This window comes from Mycotypha africana (assembly GCF_025528875.1).
Source record: "Mycotypha africana strain NRRL 2978 chromosome Unknown BDF20scaffold_2, whole genome shotgun sequence".
NCBI lineage: Eukaryota > Fungi > Mucoromycota > Mucoromycetes > Mucorales > Mycotyphaceae > Mycotypha > Mycotypha africana.
The window spans coordinates 739,936-759,648 of NW_026515726.1; the positions used below are offsets into that span (position 1 = coordinate 739,936).

Genomic DNA, 19,713 nt, shown 5'->3' on the forward strand with positions numbered 1-19,713 from the left:
TAGATGTATTTGAAAGAAAAAGAGCAATTAATAAGGGAACGACTTTTATTTATACGTATGAGAATAATGTCCAATATAGGAAAAGGAGGAGGACTTTTGTAGTGAATTAGAAAGAAAAAGGTTTGAAGATATAGAAAAAAACCCTAAAATATACATTAATGAAAAAAGAGCTCTTCGGATAAATGCAAGTAGTACAGTGTTCAGGTTCATTTTTTCTAGTTCGACGAATTACATTCCACTCTGAATAAAAGGCATATTAACATCATCCTTGATAAACACTGCACTAATATCGGCAGTAAATATCTGTGCTCATAGAGCTTTAAGCTTTTGAAGAGATAGTTTGGCAATTTACAAGCTTCAAACACTAAGTCAAAGTAGCTATAAATTACTAGACACACACTTCCCGTTCATTTCGCGTGCAGACACTGTCTGTTTAGTAACTTATACAATACTTATTGCATTTGCTATCAAAATAAGGTGTTTCTGTAACGTCAGTTATGGTTTACATATAAAGTCATGCGCTTCCACATCGGAAGGTTACACACCATAATGGTTTTCTCGCCAATAACTCAATATGCTTTCATGCTCTTTATGTTGAGATTTAAAGCTGGCTTTCAGATGGATGATGTTCTCCAAACTGGTCTTATCTTTTTCGTACAACAGCTTTTTTTTTTTTTCTTGTGTGCGTGTACCTGAACATAAAATGTGAAAATATAGAAAGTATGATACAGCAGAGAGTGGTCAAAGCAGATTTCTATATTAAGAAAAGGGCTCAGGACTTTAAAACATAGACCAAGTGTGTCATAGCACAGAACAAGCACCTTTGAATATCAATGTCCATTGTTGTAGTCTACAACGGCAGTTATGTGCTATGCTTAATGGTTTACCGACAAATGTATCGAGATGCCTAACTACAATGAGTTTACAGCAGACGTCTGGTTCCAACGTTAGCTTCTGCTATGCTACTATGTCAATAATTTCTTCTTTCAAAATATCAGTGAATACTAGATATTTTTCATAGAATTCAATCATCTAAATAAAAATAGTATCCGAATCAGTAAGGTATGCACTTATCATTTCTGTTGGATTTAACAAGTCTTACTTTTTGGGGACATTTGGCATAGACTTCAGATGAGTGATGTGTTGATTTGTATCCGTTCTTCCTAGAATTTACGATATCTCTTTTTCAGTTCGGCAATGTTTAGTAAAAAAAAAAAAAAGCATGATTAAGAACTACTACTTTACCAGTCAACATAAACTATGTACCCAGGAATTGATGCTTTCTCCAAATATCTGATACAACTCACTTCCTCATCCCAATTTTTCACTTGGCTGGTATATTCAATTACTTTCGCATATGGCACAGGACTATTATCAGTTGAGTTGTTCAATGTTTGGTATGTCTTCTCTTTAGCATCGGTTAATAACCATGGCCATTCTCTACAGAAACCAATGATGTATATCAGCATATATTTCGCTTTCATCGGATAAGTTACCAACTACGTTTGTCAAAGTGATACATACTTCCGTATTTTTGCCTCTGTTTCCCAGGTGGTCTCTTCAATATCACAACCCACCCATTTAACTTTATAGAAACTTTCTCCTTCCTATTTATGTTATTCCAAAGAAAAAGAAAGTACGTATGAATTGGTTAGAGTATAAGTTTCTCAACCGCATAGCCTCTACCGGGTCTTTACAATAAATTCCTCGTAAATACATTACTTTATTGGTGTTACCTTTAATAATATACTCTGGTAGATCCTCATACGATTCAAACACAACTTTTGGAGAATTTGTTGTTGCCATTTGCCAACTATTTTGATTTCCGTGTCTTGAATGAAAGCATGGAGGTAACAGAGAGGCCAAAAGCAAATCGTTAGAAAAAAAAGTCTCACGACGCCATTCTGATCTGAGTATGAAACAAGCCATCTTGCTTGGTGTTGTGAGAGGCCCCTTACTCCACATTATCATTTTTCGAGCGAAATTGCCCTGGATTAAAATCAAAAGCAAAAATAGTGCCCCTTCTATCCTTTTTCAATCGACCTTTTCATTTCCCAGAAAAATTATGTTATCGGCAGAACCAGCTTATGCACTTGCACGGGCAACATTTAAGCGTGCTCAACGTGGACTATTTGGCGGAAAGCACATTCAGTTTGGTAATAATGTACGTCTTTTTTGGCCAACAACTTCCATTCATAACCTTTCTACATCTGTCATCTCGATCAACATATTTCCCTTGTAGTTTTGGTAGATTGCCAAAAGCTTATACTTCTTCTTCTTCTTTCGTGATAGGTCCCTTTTTCAAAGCACAAAACCAGACGTAATTGGCTACCCAACGTACAGAACAAAAGCTTATATTCAGAAACTCTCAACAAATACATTGAAGTGAAAGTGACTACATCTGTTTTGAGAACTATTGATAAGAAAGGAGGATTAGATGGATACTTATTGAATACAAAAGACAAGAATTTGTTCAGTGAAAAAGCATTAGAGTTGAAAGCTAAGCTTAAGAATGCAAAGAAATACCAGCCAAAGCAAAAAAACTCGCTAAAACAACAACAACAGCAAACTGTGGTTGAGATTAGAGAAGGTTCTTCAACAGCTGCAACAACTCAAGCCTTGTAAATAAGTCGAATCTATTGTGTAGACCGTGGTCTATCTTCATTACATACTTTCAGTACATATATAAAGTCAGGAAAACGTTGTGACGACGATTTCACAGTTATAAATCCTCCTTCTCCTTCTAGCCTGTCAAATAAAATACCATCATTCGGTTAATCCTTTTTCTGTGGAAGTTTCAAATTACTTTCCTTAATGGAGTTACCTCAAATTGGAAAACATTGTCAATTTGACTCATGTCAAGTGTTAGGTACATTCGTCCATTCTAATTTACTCTTATTCAAAGTAAACTTTTTTTTTGGAGCTTTTTATTAAAAAAACAGAAAAATTATGATTTTAATCAACAGACTTCTTACCTGTTGCTTGTCCTTTTTGCGAGCAAATATTTTGGTAAGCATTGAATGCACGCAAATCAAAATAGTAATGCAGTGTTTATTAAGGCGCAAACGAAATAATGTACAAAATAGTGGAAACCATAGGCTCCCAATAAATCATCGCTGTTCACAGTGGAAATGCGTAGATAAGCAACTTATTCAATGTGATGTATGTAGTCAGTTAGTTACGACAGACAATAGCAGCAACCGCAATGGTAGTGAAATAGCATCAAGTGATATTAGACAATTAAGTTCTGAAGAAGCGGTAGGCGTAATCAATTGACGTTACTGATAAGATCACCTTAGTATTCTTACCCGTAAGCCAATAATCGTTTTATCACTATTCTACGCACAAAAGCTTAAAAAGCATAAGCTGTCCGGCTGTAGATTACTTCTTTATAAGACTACAATGAACAACAAAAATAGTCGTTCATGCGCAGTTGATAAATGTCAAGATATTGATCCGCATGTGGGCCCCGTTCAATGTGATGGTTGCGACAGAAATTTTTGTTTAAGGTAAATTCATTTTGCAGCTTTCTACTAGAGAACGACAGAGAGACTTACGAACGAAATTCCTGAAGACATCGACACCCTGCTTCTCATGCTTGCCCTTCACTGAAGAACCGTGAAGACAGGAAGTTACAGCGCAACTTGGCAGCACAAGAAAAATTAGCAAATACATTTGTACCAAATACAGTTTCCGGCCGTAAAACAACAACACCGGGCAGTGTATCGCAAAAAATCAATAGTACTACGACCAAGAAAAAAAGTAGCAGTATGGTTGAATTGATGAAGATCAAAGCACAGGCAAAAGGCAATCCTTCAATTCCACCTGCATTACGTATTTATCTTTACGTTCAATATCCTGAGGAGACCCAGCTGAAAGAGGCGCCTATGTATTTTGATAAGGTAAGTTATATAGATTGTATGTTGCTATGTACATTAAAGAAATGGCTGTTGAACAATATCTGGTTACTATTAGAAAAACACAATAGGTAAAACACTCGACCAAATTGCAGACTTCTGTAATTTGATCAATAAAAATAATCTTTTGTCGTCAACTGATTCAATGGTAAAGCAAAAGCCGTCCACTTTGACTGTAACTGTGTTAATACTCATGCTTAATGTCACATAACCCATATATAGCGCTTGGAACTATACAAATGCTGCCCCGAATCAGTATTGCTGCAAGATAAATCTCAAACATTAGAAAATGCATTGCAAAACTTGGAAACGATTTGTTTAGAAAGATTAGGTAAAGCAGCATGACAGACACGCTAAATCGTTAAAAACCATCCCTCAACGCAAGTATTCTACTGAAGAAATTGGTTGGTTTCTCGATCTAAACTTGATAAAAGTTCACATTATTTGTCAAAGCATACTTTTTCGCTTTTTGGAGCACGTTATTTATTACTAAGAAATAACCTTGTTATAACTTCATTAAAGGCAAGCCATGTAACGAACATATGGTCTAGTTCAATAACTTGAACGTAGATTCTTGTATCCTTAAAGTACATCTTACTTAATTCTCGCGGGGAGTAAATTTGAATGAAGTCATTGCATTTCTTTCGATTTTTGCAGAAGGCAATTGAAGAAATATTTTATTCAACGCTAAGAATGAATCAGAGGAAAGATAATGTGCTATATAAGATTAAACAATAAAATTAACAACAACTAGACATAAATATAAAAAATGAGAGGGAAACAATAAAATGATATCAAATAATTGGTTATTCAATGCCAAAATGATAATGCAATACATGGTCTAGTAATGCCAGCAATTGGAAGGGTGTATGCAACGAAATTGCTTAGTGAAGAGTGGCGGGCAGAGTGCTCTTGGAGTTCCACACACCAGGCAAGCGGCTCTTACCCCAGCGTGTGACAGTTACAGTCTTGGTAACAGTGTTGCTGCAACCATTCCAATGACTGGTAGTCTTATGGTGATGGTTCTTAGTAGTAGTCTTGTGGTGATGCTTCCTATTAGAAGTCTTGTGGTGATGCTTCCTAGTAGAAGTCTTGTGGTGATGCTTGTGGTCATCATCATCATCGTCATAGTCGTGATGCTTGTGGTCGTCATTATCACCGTGTTTGTGGTCGTCATTATCATCGTCGTGGCCGCTATGATGCTGGTCATCATCATCACCACTGCTAGGACGAGTCCAGGTAGCAGTAGGGATGGAGGCAGTAGCATGATGAGACTTAGTGGACAAGGTATGATCGATACTAGGCCCATCCAAGGTGGCAGTAGGCTTAACCATAGTGGCATGAGAAGATTTGGAGATAGAACTTGCAAGGTGGTTTTTTTCTTCAACAGCTTGAGACAAAGCAACTGTGGAAAGAGCAACGGCAGCAATGAGAGAAAGCTTCATTTCTATAGATTTTATAATAGCTAATCAGAAGGAGAGATTAAATGAAGGGGGAAAAACATATCCCAAGGTGTATTTATATAATTTCTTTCCTTCATTTTCATTTTAAATTGTTATACAAATATTTTGCCGAGAGATTATTACATTAGGTCTCTGCAGTCGCCGCCTATACTGGTAAGGAGCTCAACCGTACAATTTAATGGGCATGAAGATCCTAACTGGTACACCGGCAATGTTTCATCATTTCATGAACTCAGACAGGGCGGGGACAATCTGCTCACTTGAGCAGCTTAAGCAAAGGTCTAGACAGGAAAGAATCCAATCAACAACGTACTTTTATCTTGGTATGTTTCAGACAAATGGTTCAGTATAGCTAGTTTAAGAACGCGTTCAGATCTCAAGCTATTTCTAGTTTTGATGTTACCAATCTGGCCTAAACACCAATCTTGAAGCCATAAATGTATTCGAAATGAAGAAGCGTTTTCTGTATTCTAGCTTGATGCATATCTATAATTCGCAAAGCGTGCGCATAAAGTCACCTATTAGGATTACCATAAAAACTGTGCTAAAATAAAAGAAGAAAAATAAGGATTATACAGAAGCGTTTGCTTTTTCTCTTGCAGTGGCGTCGCATCAGAAGAGTATATATTTCTGTATGTACTGAACGTGTTTTGAAATACTTATTCGAGCACTCACTGCCAATGCTCAGTTTGTCAAATTAGTCTCACTCCTCGGATTCAGGGAAAACTGACACGCCGGTTGAAGTAATATCCTTAACTCCACAACCATAGCGTTGATATAGAATGCTCTCTTTTGGTGTTGTTGGGAGTTTCGTAACTTGAAAGCGATAAACATTGATTATATGTTATTCAGTATAATATACCGATACGAGCACGAGCACGCTATACCTTGTCCAGATCGAATGACTTCATTTAAGTGATTTTCCATATAAGGATCTGTCTTGATCGTTTCTTTTTGATTGCCAAAATACATAACCCCACTATGACAAGCATGTAAATGCCTGATTATGAGGTTTGCAGCGTAACTTTTATATATCTACAGCGTTCCTATTCCGGGAGGAACGAAACAGATAAGGTATCCATTGAGCTTAAATATTAACATTTTTGAAGCGATAATATACGCAAAAGGCCGATTGATCTGTTGATCATTTTCAATGATGAGATCAGTCAATATGGAGGTTGGCCCATGGCCTCGCCCATCGTTGGTCTGTGCTCAAAGTTGGGCTTGACTTTTAAAAAAGCAAGAAAATAATGATCGGCAATTTTACAACGTTAAAAATGCTCTGGAAAGTGAAACAAATCTCTTTCCCTTTATCGCCCGCCGTAAAAAAGTGTTTGCTTTGTTTTTCTTTGTTTACTTTACCGATTCTGAGATACCTACTAGTACTTGCTTAGCAAGACAAATTTTCACGTTAATTGCTTTACAGCTCAATAGTATCATACACTAGGTTTGAATTTCGTATCAAATAGCAACTTATTTTTTATTTTTTTGCTGTAAGTGATTATACAAAAAAAGGAACTAGAATTATCCTTATTTCTTAGTTGCCCAAGTACTATTAGGGAAAATTTTGGGGCCATAATTCTAATCGGTTCAATTATAAGATATGGACATCGTGATGATATTGCAACTTTTATGACCAATAACTGGTGTCTTGGCGTTGACTCAGTTAGAACTACTGTCAAGAGTATTGAATATGAATACACAATTTGCATTTCATTGATGACGTTAATTTCCTGCAGCCAGTGATGTTTCTATTTTTTCGAAAGCCTTCAGCAGACCTTCATGTAGTCCCCTTCTCCAATATTCAAAATAAGTCGTCCAAGATATAGCTACATGGCCTCTTCATCACCTTTTCAACGGATGTGTAAGTTTTCTACGCTTTAACGAGGGTTTTTATTCTGAGTGTCCTCATTGAAATTCACTTGTCAGAGCAACTTCCTGACATGATAAATCGTAAAACTTGAAACAGTAAAGCCTATTCGATGCTAAGCTTTTTCATTTATCTTTGAATGTTCATTTTAACAAAAAAAAAGCAGTTAAGTAAAGTAATATTTGAGTTAGCATTCAGAATGAAACATTGGAATATTCAATGTTTCAAATATCAGACACTGCTCCTTTTTTTTAGCGAGAAGACACATAAAAAGATGCGCGAACATAGTCTAGAAACGATTCTCTTATTAATTCAAACGAAAGCTGACTAATGACTATTAAAGCATTGGATGCCAAGACAAAATAAGTACCGTGTTAAGATCAGATACAGTAAGAGTCTTATCTATTCGCAATTAATTAGCATTATTTCTATATATGCCCCGCGATCACTGTATCAGACCACTGTTTGTGTTTATTATCTTGACAGCTCAGGCAAGCGTAATAAGCATTATATAAGTATTATACGACACAGTTACCGATATTGTAACTTTTAAGACATAGTAGGCATAGTCATTACAAAAATTCTTTTAAAACTACTATAGAACTCAAGCTCTGAGCAACGTAAACAGTAAACAGTGTCGCGGCAGAAGTAGATATCTCTGTGATTCTCTTCAGTGATACCAGCTTGGTAGAAAGATATTATCTCTTATGAAATAGTCAGGTACACTGTTCAGGCATACTAAAAACAGTTGCACTTGTTCAATATTTGGCTTTCAGCTGTTAGAAACTCGCAGGTTAACGACGAAAATGTCAATATGAAAATGATATACAATAATATCTGTTTCTTGTATCGGTATATTAATCAGTCAAGCGTGCGCCATCATAACAGAATACTTAATGGACTTTCGAGAAATTAATATATACTGTACATTATCTATTATTATGGGGGTTCTCAGCTTTGTAACAATTTCTTCAATTTCTTCTTTTCACTCGATTAAATAATAATCCTCTACATATGAACAGTATACACCTTAAGCTGTAGTAAATAAAAAGCATGCGGTTGGGATTCATAACAAGTACTGTTTATGGGTTTGAAGATAGAATTTAGTATTCCAAGTAAAATTAATGGAAAAAGTGAGTATTCACAAAAATTGCATGAGAATAAATGTTTACTAATGTTAAATAAAGAGGAAATAATCCGGTTCGTGGTGAGCTAGTTTCTTGAAGCTTCCAGCTTTTCCTTGAACAAAGCTTCAGCACCACCCCAAACAGGATTGCTTTCACGCTCCTTCAAAGCTAACATTGTTGGTAATAAATCATGTGAAAACATATTTGAGCTTTCTCTAGGCAAGAGTGTTGGTAAATGATCAATGGAGCAGACTTCTAAAGGATAAGGATTGGTGGTCTGAACAGGTACAGTGGGCTTGTCAAATGTGGTATTGATGGTATAAACAGGGATGGGATTGTTAGGATTGGTGGTATCACAAGAGACGTCAGAGATCACAGATAATTTACGGCTGCCATCGATCAATTCCTGAGTAATGAAAGGAGGAATCTTCTGGTTTAGGTATATACAGTTGACAAAGATTTCAGATTCAACAATTTCAGGGAAAGGGCCGCCCTTCTTGGTTTCGTTGATGTCCCATTTGATAATGTTCTCTTCTGGAATTCCAGCTTTACGAGCAAAGTCACAAGCGCCTGTGCCACAACGACCCAAAGCGCCCATAACCATAACCTTTGGATATTCATTGTTATTTAATGCAACTAGGCGACAGAAGGAACATTTACTTTTAGTTTCTACTTGTTTACTACATTAAACATTTTGTTAAACCCAATGCCTTCCTTTTAAGAATACTTACTGGCTGAAGCTAGGCGTTCCTTGATATAAGAAATCATAGCATCTTCATTAGGATAGGGTGTCAAAGCACCATACTTTTCTTGGGGATTCAACTTTTGGTGACACCAGACATCAATACCTACAGCACTACCAGCAAAGCCGGCCATGTAACCAAAAGCAGCAACCCGACGACCTGTTTATTTATAGTTTAAAAAAGTGAATCGTTGAGATGTGTTTAAATTCGACATAAAACACCTACGAACTGCTCGCAAACAGTTTTCCTTTTTGAAAAACAAAGAACAAAACGCTTACCACTGGCATCATTCAAGAACTCAAGGTCAAGTATAGTTCCTTTACCGACATCAAATCTATGTAATAATTCCTTCCAACCAGCTTGATTTTTGAAACAATGAGCAAAAAAGATGTGGGTGTGATGCAGAGGAGAATCATCGTTTTCAGGAAGCTCCTTCAAACCAACAATGTAAGCATCAGCGGGTGCATCAGTTTTCCAACTGAGCTTTTCGACCAAAGGACATCCAACTCTGAGTAAGATGGTTTATAGGACTTTGTTAGTATGAACTTCGATTGAACACGTACAATATCCACACACAACTAGTTCCTATTCTCTTTACCACCCCTCTCTCATCCTGATATTTTCTGACACTGACATGTGCTATCAAAATTATTCGGTTTATTATGGATACTTTACTTGGCATATTCTTCATCATCAAAGATTCTTTCTTCTGAACGTTCGACAGTGATTTTGAAACCATTATCTAGCAAGATTTTGGCTGTCTCTGGTGTTAAAGCAGCTCTATGTTCCATAGGTTTGGTCTCGGCACGGAGCCAAAGATGAGGAGCATTGGTGTTGACGGTCATTTTTTATTGCCAGAAAACGTACAGTATACAGTAATAAAGCAGAACAAAAAGTATGAAATAAATGATGAAACAGTTAAATTGAAAATGGGATTGGGTATTTATATAATGTAGCATAAAGCTGATAAGATGGATAATAGTCGAGATGTGACTTTAATGCCAGTGGTAATGATTCGATCGGCTATCGTTGGGGAAAAGTTTAAGGCACTGAAAACATGCATTTTGTGGAGGCGTCAATCTCAGCAAGATTGACTAATTAGGCAAAACTGCTTGATGGAAGGAACTTTAAATATAATGATAAAAATGTGGAGAACCGTGCAGTTAGCCTAAATATCACTCATGCAGTACTAACTATTCGTACATTTTAATTGATTCTTACATTAAACTGGATCGTATCTGTTTTACCTTGCCCTACGATTTGAAACTATGCACGTAGCGAAAAAGATGAATTAAACATCAAGCGAAAGCTCAAAAAAATTAACCGGTTGTGGCTTACAAGAAATCGAAGTTGACCATGCTCAAACATATCAATTGCAATCTCTTCAGATAAATCAAGCGCCTTTCTACATTGAACAATATGCGCGAATGAATAACTGATAATCAGAAAATGTAGATCAATTGTTCAAAATTAGAAAGTTGAAACAGAGCCAGTCAGTCACAAAATGTCAAAAAAAAAGAGCAGATTATCAAACGAACCTGAATGTCATTTCCTTGTTACACACAAAGCTAATGGGATCAGACTCTTGTGGATACTCATATTCAGATAATACATCTCTTGCTTCTGCAACTAAAGTAAGGTATGGCTTATTAGGCGATATTGTTATTGTTATCTTCTCGTGTTCTGTATTTAAATCTTTCATGAGATTTTGGAGCCAATCAGACTAAAAAGAAAAAAGAAATTGTTGTGAATAACTTTTCTGATCCAAAGATCAAACGCCAGTTTTACTTTAAAAATCATCTTCTGCGTTTCCACTTCGGTGGACTCCTCAAATTGTAATTGAGTATCCTCATCTTCTGGTTGAAAAGGACTTAGCTCATAAGTGGATGTTCTTTTAATTGCTCCTTTCTCAGCACGTCTATTGCATGTCAAATCCTTCGTTAAAATGACATATAGAGAGGTAAAGTTGACTTTTCTCACCTGAAAAGGCTTAGGTTAGAACCGGTACCATTGTATTTGATTTCACAATAGTCGCTGAGCGCTTGGGATGACGGGACAGTATCCCTTTCTTTAGGTATAATAGTTCTCAAACCGGTTGTAATAGCATCCAATGGTAGAGCGAAGGTAGGTATCTCGATACCCGCAGTGAAATTAAAAATATGAAATAAATGTAATTTCAAAAAAGCAATAGCTTTCACTGATCGATGATTTTCCACAGTTAAAACCATTCCTTCTTCATGTATCCAGATGGAGACGATCTAACGAACCGAAGCAGAATCAAACTCTTTGGTAAATAAAATAACTTTTCTCAACACCTATTATTTACTTTTTCCTACATTTTGAATGTTAATTGCCTTCAATAATACAAGTAGATGCTTCACATTCTTAATTACGCCATAAAACTGGACATTTTCCTCGATAGTGTAATCCATCGCTGTGATTAGTATTTATGCAAAAAGTGGGACACCAGAAACGGGCATAATCTGGATTACTGGTACCTTTAGTGACTCGAGCTGTGACTGGTCTTTCCAGTTAGAAAAATGAGATTAGTTAGAAAAAATAGAAAGCTAGTCTTCAAACAGATCTTCAACGATCACAACAGTCAATCGAGTGAAAAAGGAGGCCATGGAAAAAAGTAAAGAGACAATTGACATACAACAGGAAGACAAGTTGCAACAATCTGATGCTCAATCGGAAACCCAGCAACAACGCTCAATTTCAGTTGAACCAAAAGTCAAATATCTCGTTATTGATACCAATGCTATTATTAACGGCATGTCACTGCGAAACTTAGCAGAAGAGTTTTACACCATTCCAGAGGTTTTACAGGAAGTTCGAGATGCACGTACCAGAGAGTTTTTGTCTCGTTTGCCTTTTGAGATCAAACTCATGAACCCTTCTGAAGAATCAATGAAAGCAAGTAAGGATACTTTTAGCGAAAATGGAAGTACGATCAATCTGTATTGAGTCAATTTATCTCTATTTATAGTGGTGGAGTTCTCAAAGAAGACTGGTGACTTTGGGGTTCTTTCCCAACCGGATTTGAAGGTTCTTGCTCTCACGCACACTTTAGAAAAGAGAGAGAATGGTGACGTTAATATTCGTACCGAACCTTTGAAGGTAGCCATTAAAGAATTCTTGTTATATCGAGTTTACCAATGAGCACTACTTATTCTGTTTGTGTCTACTAATTTCTAGACTAGACCGACTGGAGCACTACCATCTGCACCACCACCTAGATCATACATCAGGAAACCAGCTGTAGAGAAGCAATTTGATGAGGATGGCTGGGAAATTGCAACTAAACCTAAGAGAGCAGCTGCTAAAAACAGATCTAACCAAAAGAATTCAAATAGCAGCATAAAGCTACAATCTGCTGCTGAAGATGGATTGGATAATAATTCAGAAGAGAAGGAATGCGAAGAACCTATTACATCTCGCTCTACTGCTTCTGAGGGAAACACAGAAATTAACGATGGGCAGTCAAATATAAATGAAGCAGAAAAGGATGAAATTAGTGTAGAAGAAATCAATAAGCGATTAAGTAATACACAACTTACGGAAAATACTACAACTGCAGGAGCGCCGGCGGCTGATGATGAGGATGAAGACTCAGATGGTGGAGAGTGGATTACACCAGATAACGTAGATGAATTTAAAGCAGCTGAAATAGGCGTCACTGCTGATGAATTGAAGAAGAATGAAAAGATAACTGTCGGATGTATGACGGCAGATTTTGCTATGCAGAATGTTTTGTTACAAATGAACCTTAACTTGGTGTCTGCTGGTGGATATCGTGTCAAAACAATCAGAAATTCAGTGATGAGATGCCATGCTTGCTTCTTGTAATGTTTTTTTTTTTTACATACCATCACATACGAAATACTTCATTGATTAACATAACCGAAAATACCTTCTGTATTTAGTGTATGTAATGACTTGGAAAGAAAATTCTGTCCTAAATGTGGCAATGCTACACTCCAACGTGTTACCTGCAGTACAAATAGCAAAGGCGAAATTCAATATCATTTAAAAAAGAATTTCCAGTATAGACTACGCGGTACGCGTTATGATATACCTTTACCAAAAGGTGGTAGACAGCATAACAATATTGTTTTAAGAGAGGATCAACGTGAATATATCAAAGCGACACAAAGAAAGCAGAAGAAGCAAGTGGTTGATATGTTTGATCCAGATTTTATACCTTTATACGGTAAAACTAATACTAAAGAGATTACAAATAATATGTTCGGTACAGACACCGTTGGGTTTGGACGTAAAAATCCAAATGCATCAAAGAAAAGAATTGGGAAAAAGAAGAGAACACACAATTTTTAGATGCTATCATTATATAATTCGTATCATAAGTCATTGCCGTTTCAAATAAACTTACTGTAGTCTTATTTTTGGCTTTTTGTGTCTTATTTTCTGCCAAGTGAGATATTCTTAACTTTTCAAAAGACCAAAACGGAACAAGACCCAAAAAGTTAGATAAGATTCTCTTCAAATTTGAGAAAATCAAATTGGGAGAACATTATAATGCTAATCCAGGATAAAGTTTGGGTGTTGTGCATGATAATTTTAAACTGATCACATATTGCTCTTGGACCACTCCAGCACACGATGGTGAATCATCATCAAACATCGATACCACTTCTCTCAGTAACGCATCTTCATACACAGAAAACAGTCTTTCCACTTTAAATTAGCACCGGCTGAGAAAGAAAACATAGAAAGAGTGTATCAAGAACTCGATCCAACTTACAAGCTATCTACTAGTACCGTCGTGGAAGAATTCGCTTTGTCATGTTCTTACGAACAGCAAATAATTGCATGTAAATGCTAAGGCCCTCAAATATCCAGTATTCCCATTTAAATTTTTGTCTGCTTTCTAATCTTGTGCATTCTAATTCTCGATACTACTGATTAATTTTGGACCATAAAAGAAGAAATGGAAGAAATAACGACGCACATTGCAAAAACGCTTCCTGAACTGCCAAACCAGCTGAATGATTCTTCGAAAATCTGAAAAAGTCACTGTGCATTGATACATTAAAGCTCTTGAAAGATACAACTTGTTCTGCTTGTGAATTGGTCAGATATACAGTATTAGACTACCCAAACTCGTTCAAGTACGGCTATTTACCGTAATCGGATGAAACACAGGATGACATGGTGAGAAGAATTTGGTTCTTCATCGATACAGCACTTGATGCGTCACCAATCACCTGAGAGGGATATGTCGCCTGCACTTGGTTGGTCGAAGAGTTGATTTGCTTTTCTCAAGGCAAAATGGGGGATACAGTTGTTGTGAAAGCGGACGATATGGTAATCCAACCAAAGAATTACATGAGGGGGTATGTAACGACCACCGTAGTAAGTGGTTACTTCCAATAGAGAAGTTTTAACTTCTCAGTGTATATAAATGTAATCCGTGTTTTTATCTGTTCTTTTCCTAGCACTACCTTACGTCTGTTATAGTAAATCTTTTGGAATATAAAGCGTTTATCCATCTGTCCTGTTTAATAATTTATATTCTGAGACTTTTATAACACTAATCCCTTAGTTTTACATCTGTTTGAATTTTCTGAAAAACTATCCTCTGACACTTATGTACGTCTCCCCATTTGTTGATGATTTACGAAAAGTGCTTCCCCACATTGGAATTGTGCTCCTTTCGGAGCTAAAAAATTGCTGAGTGTGAGCATTTCAACAACACTGCATTTCATTGGCCGTTAAGCGAATTCACCCCCAGTTAGCGATTTGTCCCTTTGCCAGGGAACGCAGAGACAGGTAGAAGTAAAGGAGAAGGGCGCCTTAAAAAGAACTGTCAAACTGCCAAACTTTTTCTTTTTAACAACTTGTGCAAAACATAATATCGATGATTAGAGCTTTCTGTAGATCTCAAATACTTTCTAGACAAGCGATCAAAAGTTTTAAGCCAGGTAATCCCTTCTTACAGTAGCAAGAAAATAGTTATCATGTTCCATAACGCCCTGACATTGCGTTTTTAGCTCCTCGTTTTTATTCTTTAGCTGTTGAAAGAAGTCAAGAAACAGCTACAAACGATTTCAGCAATGTCAATAATAAACGCAATAACGAAGCTCAGATTAGTGCTCTCCGTGCCCGTTTAAATCTACAATCGGTAAACATGGAAACCTTTAAACAAGCTCTCGCCCATCGATCCGACCAAAATGTCAGTCTAGCATATATTGGGCAGTGGGTGTCTACTTTATGCGTGTCTGAATATATTCACTGTAAATACCCCAACCTATTCCCTGATGCTTTAGAGTCCACTGTTACGGCTTATATTGGACATCAATCTTTGTCAAACTTGGCAAGAGAAGTTGGATTGGACTCCACCACTATATCGTCATTTGATCAGCAGCAGGATGCGAACAGGGGGTCCAACAGCAAAGCTAAACTTGCTACGAGTGATTGCATGCGTGCTCTGATTGGAGCTATATACAAAGAGAATGGATTTGATGCTGCAAAGAAGTTCATTCATGACTTCATCTTATCGCGTGAATTCAATGTTAATGATACAATCAATTTCAAAGAACCTAAACGTCATCTATCAGCTTTGTTGAGAAAGTTAAATAAGGAGCCTGCTATATCAAGAATTTTATCAGAAACTGGTAGAGCCTCCTCTTCACCAGTGTTTGTTGTTGGTGTCTTTTCAGGTTCAGAGAAGTTGGGAGAAGGATTTGGGTATAACTTAAAAATGGCAGAATTTCGCGTAAGTTGAACTAAAAGCTAGACTGACTGACAATACTTGAAGTGAGTTCGCAAGATACTAAACTATTAGGACGACTTTTCAAATTTGTAGGCTTGCCATGCGGCTTTAAATAAGCATTATGGCAAAGAAGTGGTAGATTTCACTCTGCCTTCTGATGCTGATAAAGTGACAAATTATACTGCGGGCCCATTAGGTGATACTCAAGCTATTCCTTAATAAACAAAATATTATTGTATTCATTTATCCATTTGTTAGCTTATCTAACGATCTATACTGTACACAATTTGCTTTTACTTTTCCGGTCTTTTGTTCACTTATTTAGATCCTTTTCACTGCAAAATAAATTCCTTCCTGTAAATTGTATTGGGAAAAGTTGTGTCAAACCTCCCTAATTTTTCTCTAACTGTTTAAAGATGTCATTTTTCAATTATTACCTGTGCCAACCATTGTGTATTCTTTGATGCGGTTCGTGATGCTGCAACTTCCAACTGCCCAGGAATGGGTTGACCAAATCTATAATTTGATGAACTACTCAAAAAAGTCTTGGTGTCCTCATGAATGAATTGGACAGGTCTTTCTCTTAACCAAACATTCTTGTTATTGCTACTGTCTACTCTACAGTCCAGTTTCCAGTTGTCACCTGAGTCTTGTCCGTCATAACAACTTACTTCCTGTTGATGTGATAAAGGTGATGACTCAAAATGGCTGTGTAAATAACATTGAGTGTTGACGTGTTTTAAGCGTATAATCGAACCACAAGGTATACTTTCGCTTAATTGATTGTAGATTATCTGTTAATTAACCATATGATATTTGATTGCGCATTTGGATATAGATGTGATTTACAATAAAATTTTACCCTCTTGTGCATACTTTATCAGATCCTGCTTCCACTGTCCAATAGCTGTTAGCGTCGTCAGAGGCTGCAAATCCTGTTACTGATTGCTGCATAGATCCAGTACCTGGTCTCAGCAAACAAAATTGTTAAGAGAAATGGGCCAGACTTCCGTGTTAAGTTACTATATACAATACCATATGTCACACTATGCGAATGCAATTTATGCTCAGTCATTTTGTTGGCAAGCTTTATGACGCTTCCACACGTTACTTCTTCAAAACCTAGACGAGACCGAAATTGGGTTTCCATTTAGCAATGCAGTTGCGATGAGTATGTTTATTTCTGTATTATACCATCTTCTATGTCGGGAAGCTCAGTTGCTCGTAAAGAAGATATATATAAAAGTCCCGCAAATAACAAGTACAGATTCATAATAAAATGGTTGAAATACAAGAGCAAAGTTTATTGTTCTATAAGGGAGACGAAAGATGGACTATTTACATTTTTTACACGCTTGAAAATGATTATGTACATTTGGATGGTTTTGATTGGTTAAACAAGCAGCCCACCTTTAATTGCGGATCAAGATACAATGGGTCGATCTCCGAGCCCACAGTTGGATGTGATAGAGGTGGAACGTGAGTATAGGACTACTCTTCTACTTCTGGCCAGTATAGTACGTTCCAATGATGTCTGAATTTTTTAATTGATTTACAAGTCAAATGCAAAAGCCCAAACTGAACGTCATCCAACCACTCTTTCCTTTTAACATAGCGATCAAGTCTTTCTTCATCATTCACGCGGGGCCCTTCTATTTGTATCGGGTTGTTTTGATAAAACTGCAGTAAGTTTTTGAGGGTATTGACTTCGTTTTTGCGGAGTTTTCGAATATTAGCAGGCGGATAACGGTATCGTCTTTCAGTAGCTTCGTAAAGATGGTAATAGTCCGTAAATTCTTCTATATTCTCCGGAATGTAAGGAACACTATCAACATCAACGGTATTTCTACTTTCTATCCGTTCTCTGTAGCGGTTTAACTTCTTCTGTATCCTATCTATTTGCGTTATGGCACAAAGGTTGACGCGGGTTCCTCTTCCTAAATTGCCCTCTAAAAGAGGAGTATGCAAGTGATTTAGCTCATTAATATAGACGTAATCAAACGTATGATTGGGCATGTTGATGTTCATTTCCAATTCTTTAGGCATCCATGTGTCTGTATCAAGTACCAGTTCGTTGAGCCGCGGACAACGTTTCGAAATGTAGTCAAATAAGTCTTGAGAAATACACGATATGGCCACATCAAATTTTCGCAAAGGATGCCTGCATTTGGCTGAATGTTTGTCGTTGACAACTATGGCTGTGCGGGCTAAGCGCAATGTTGTGAGACCTTGGCATGCATCCAATATTACGTCAATAGGATATGGAGTAAAATTATATCGACCATACTCATCACTGGCTAGGCGAAGCTCCTTTAAGTGCGTGCACATTGAGATAGGCTGTATAAAATCCTCGAAGTGCCGTGATGCATTCACCCAAATGTCCACATCCAAGCTCTGTATACTGTTGGCTTGTCCATCCACCACTGCCCATAAGATATCGGCCGTTAAAGCATGGCGTGCCCGTAATTTCTGTGGAGTGTTAAAAAAGTCTGACTGATAGCGCAGCTGTAAAGAATCTAATTGTATACCAGTTTCGCTAAGGTGGTAGAAAAAATCTTCGCCATCAAAATGTGAAGCTTGAACATCTGTAAGAGTTAAGGATTTCAGAGAAGGACCAAGCTCGCATGCCATATGGGAAAATGCATCTAAACACTTGCCAGGCTCCAAGACATAGGAATGTCCGTTTATATAAGATTCAAAAGCATTAAGGCTGAAGTATATATGCATAGTCACTAGATGAGGGTATTTAAGAGCAAGATAAGGGAGCCAGATTGGATCCTTCAGGTGCAAAGAGCTCAAATATAGACTTTTCATGTGCGTAACGGGTGCAAATTTGTCTTCATCCGTTGTTTCTCCTCTTATAACTGAAATCATGGCCTGTACGTCTGTAGAGGTAGCAGAAAAATTGATCATAGTAAACTTTATGTACTTCAGGTGTTTGCAAAAACGATGTAGAAGCTCTAATCTGTGCGGGTTAAAGTCAAGCTCACAAACATCATCCGTGTAGTTGTAGCTGCCTTCTATGGTCAAATGAGTTAAAGTGTTACCCGCTAAGAAGAGGAACGGCAATAACGAGTTTTGCCTTAGTAAACTGCGTGCCATACGCTGCTGCATATCTATATGAGTTAGCGTGTTTCGAGTTTCAAGTATGGCAAACCGACTCTTCCGTGGATAAAAGAGTCTAGGAATTTCTTTAATTCGCTTGAATGGTAGCAGGGCAGATGGAACATAGTGGCGCCAATTGTTGAAACCGAATATTTCGAGGTTTGGACAGTGGTAGCCGATCAAGTGGAATTGCTCCTTGGTGATGCCAACACGTTTTTTTAGTCGAAGTTCTCGAACAAAGTGACCTATAGAAGGAACGAGACGTTCAACGTCTACCGTGATGCTGCCGTCTTTTTTTCCGTCATCATATTTTTCTAAAAGCTGTAAGAATGCCTTGAGCTGTCGTCTAGTTGTAATCGTAACAGACTGAAGTAGATAACGATAAAAGGTGGCATACCATAATCGGCACGTTGAAATACACTGTATCTTAGTTCTGTTACTTGCGTTTTCTATAATTTGCTCTACAATTTCAAGAGGTAAATTGCTCATTTGGTTCAGTCAAAAGTAATGATGAATGCAGCAAATGTTTTTCGAAAATTAGCTCATTAAGAGGTTTCTTGGATCAGTCATGAATTGGTCTTTCCCCGCTGTCGCTAAATGAAACCCCATTATCATTATGCAAGAGTATAAACGAAACAAAAGAAATGTAAAAAAAAAGAGATGCAGCGGCCTGGTGGTGTCTCGCATATCTGTTGCATTTTTGGGACTGCAACATCTTTTAGGTTGCGCAAAGAGAAAAGTATAGAACCAGC

At 37.2% G+C, this 19,713-nt stretch overlaps 11 protein-coding genes across 11 annotated transcripts; 4 read left to right on the forward strand and 7 right to left on the reverse strand.

The window, feature by feature from the left end:
• Nucleotides 1-957: 957 nt before the first annotated feature.
• On the reverse strand, nucleotides 958-1,469 carry BDF20DRAFT_813709 (uncharacterized protein; the record flags this gene model as incomplete). The annotated part of the gene is made up of 3 exons (XM_053076904.1): nucleotides 958-1,032; nucleotides 1,103-1,163; nucleotides 1,246-1,469. 3 exons carry the CDS (start codon nucleotides 1,467-1,469, stop codon nucleotides 958-960), a joined length of 360 nt encoding a protein of 119 aa, XP_052938871.1.
• Nucleotides 1,470-1,586: 117 nt separating this feature from the next.
• Nucleotides 1,587-2,765, forward strand: BDF20DRAFT_850636 (ribosomal L28 family-domain-containing protein). Its single transcript, XM_053079971.1, has 2 exons — nucleotides 1,587-2,164; nucleotides 2,293-2,765. Exons 1-2 carry the CDS (start codon nucleotides 1,916-1,918, stop codon nucleotides 2,623-2,625), a joined length of 582 nt encoding a protein of 193 aa, XP_052938872.1. The 5' UTR covers nucleotides 1,587-1,915; the 3' UTR covers nucleotides 2,626-2,765.
• BDF20DRAFT_270494 (uncharacterized protein) lies at nucleotides 2,433-4,524 on the forward strand. The gene is made up of 7 exons (XM_053075046.1): nucleotides 2,433-2,869; nucleotides 2,967-3,009; nucleotides 3,087-3,258; nucleotides 3,352-3,509; nucleotides 3,575-3,902; nucleotides 3,976-4,065; nucleotides 4,140-4,524. The coding sequence occupies exons 1-7, from the start codon at nucleotides 2,815-2,817 to the stop codon at nucleotides 4,260-4,262; spliced, it is 969 nt and encodes a 322-aa protein (XP_052938873.1). The 5' UTR covers nucleotides 2,433-2,814; the 3' UTR covers nucleotides 4,263-4,524.
• On the reverse strand, nucleotides 4,516-5,362 carry BDF20DRAFT_832436 (uncharacterized protein; the record flags this gene model as incomplete). The annotated part of the gene is made up of 2 exons (XM_053078541.1): nucleotides 4,516-4,634; nucleotides 4,864-5,362. The coding sequence occupies 2 exons, from the start codon at nucleotides 5,360-5,362 to the stop codon at nucleotides 4,516-4,518; spliced, it is 618 nt and encodes a 205-aa protein (XP_052938874.1).
• A 1,274-nt stretch (nucleotides 5,363-6,636) lies between these two features.
• Nucleotides 6,637-7,420, reverse strand: BDF20DRAFT_850646 (uncharacterized protein). Its single transcript, XM_053079972.1, has one exon. It carries the CDS (start codon nucleotides 7,090-7,092, stop codon nucleotides 6,817-6,819), a length of 276 nt encoding a protein of 91 aa, XP_052938875.1. The 5' UTR covers nucleotides 7,093-7,420; the 3' UTR covers nucleotides 6,637-6,816.
• A 1,042-nt stretch (nucleotides 7,421-8,462) lies between these two features.
• On the reverse strand, nucleotides 8,463-9,911 carry BDF20DRAFT_904593 (uncharacterized protein; the record flags this gene model as incomplete). The annotated part of the gene is made up of 4 exons (XM_053083051.1): nucleotides 8,463-9,013; nucleotides 9,109-9,279; nucleotides 9,399-9,628; nucleotides 9,796-9,911. 4 exons carry the CDS (start codon nucleotides 9,909-9,911, stop codon nucleotides 8,463-8,465), a joined length of 1,068 nt encoding a protein of 355 aa, XP_052938876.1.
• Nucleotides 9,912-11,008: 1,097 nt separating this feature from the next.
• On the reverse strand, nucleotides 11,009-11,648 carry BDF20DRAFT_270526 (Rad1/Rec1/Rad17). Its single transcript, XM_053075047.1, has 2 exons — nucleotides 11,457-11,648; nucleotides 11,009-11,378 (listed from the first exon to the last, which is right to left on the reverse strand). The coding sequence occupies exons 1-2, from the start codon at nucleotides 11,550-11,552 to the stop codon at nucleotides 11,097-11,099; spliced, it is 378 nt and encodes a 125-aa protein (XP_052938877.1). The 5' UTR covers nucleotides 11,553-11,648; the 3' UTR covers nucleotides 11,009-11,096.
• Nucleotides 11,649-11,745: 97 nt separating this feature from the next.
• BDF20DRAFT_832440 (Nin one binding Zn-ribbon like-domain-containing protein) lies at nucleotides 11,746-13,458 on the forward strand (the record flags this gene model as incomplete). Its single annotated transcript, XM_053078542.1, has 4 exons — nucleotides 11,746-12,040; nucleotides 12,110-12,240; nucleotides 12,319-12,965; nucleotides 13,047-13,458. 4 exons carry the CDS (start codon nucleotides 11,746-11,748, stop codon nucleotides 13,456-13,458), a joined length of 1,485 nt encoding a protein of 494 aa, XP_052938878.1.
• Nucleotides 13,459-14,412: 954 nt separating this feature from the next.
• On the forward strand, nucleotides 14,413-16,315 carry BDF20DRAFT_984970 (ribonuclease III domain-containing protein; the record flags this gene model as incomplete). The annotated part of the gene is made up of 6 exons (XM_053085182.1): nucleotides 14,413-14,496; nucleotides 14,580-14,600; nucleotides 14,687-14,733; nucleotides 15,010-15,065; nucleotides 15,135-15,859; nucleotides 15,950-16,315. 6 exons carry the CDS (start codon nucleotides 14,413-14,415, stop codon nucleotides 16,073-16,075), a joined length of 1,059 nt encoding a protein of 352 aa, XP_052938879.1. The 3' UTR covers nucleotides 16,076-16,315.
• BDF20DRAFT_269563 (MIR motif-containing protein) lies at nucleotides 16,017-17,238 on the reverse strand. The gene is made up of 6 exons (XM_053075045.1): nucleotides 17,051-17,238; nucleotides 16,892-16,978; nucleotides 16,719-16,821; nucleotides 16,294-16,624; nucleotides 16,154-16,210; nucleotides 16,017-16,070 (listed from the first exon to the last, which is right to left on the reverse strand). The coding sequence occupies exons 1-5, from the start codon at nucleotides 17,127-17,129 to the stop codon at nucleotides 16,178-16,180; spliced, it is 633 nt and encodes a 210-aa protein (XP_052938880.1). The 5' UTR covers nucleotides 17,130-17,238; the 3' UTR covers nucleotides 16,017-16,070; nucleotides 16,154-16,177.
• BDF20DRAFT_850680 (uncharacterized protein) lies at nucleotides 17,173-19,592 on the reverse strand. Its single transcript, XM_053079973.1, has 2 exons — nucleotides 19,359-19,592; nucleotides 17,173-19,282 (listed from the first exon to the last, which is right to left on the reverse strand). Exons 1-2 carry the CDS (start codon nucleotides 19,359-19,361, stop codon nucleotides 17,348-17,350), a joined length of 1,938 nt encoding a protein of 645 aa, XP_052938881.1. The 5' UTR covers nucleotides 19,362-19,592; the 3' UTR covers nucleotides 17,173-17,347.
• Between the last annotated feature and the right edge of the window lie 121 nt (nucleotides 19,593-19,713).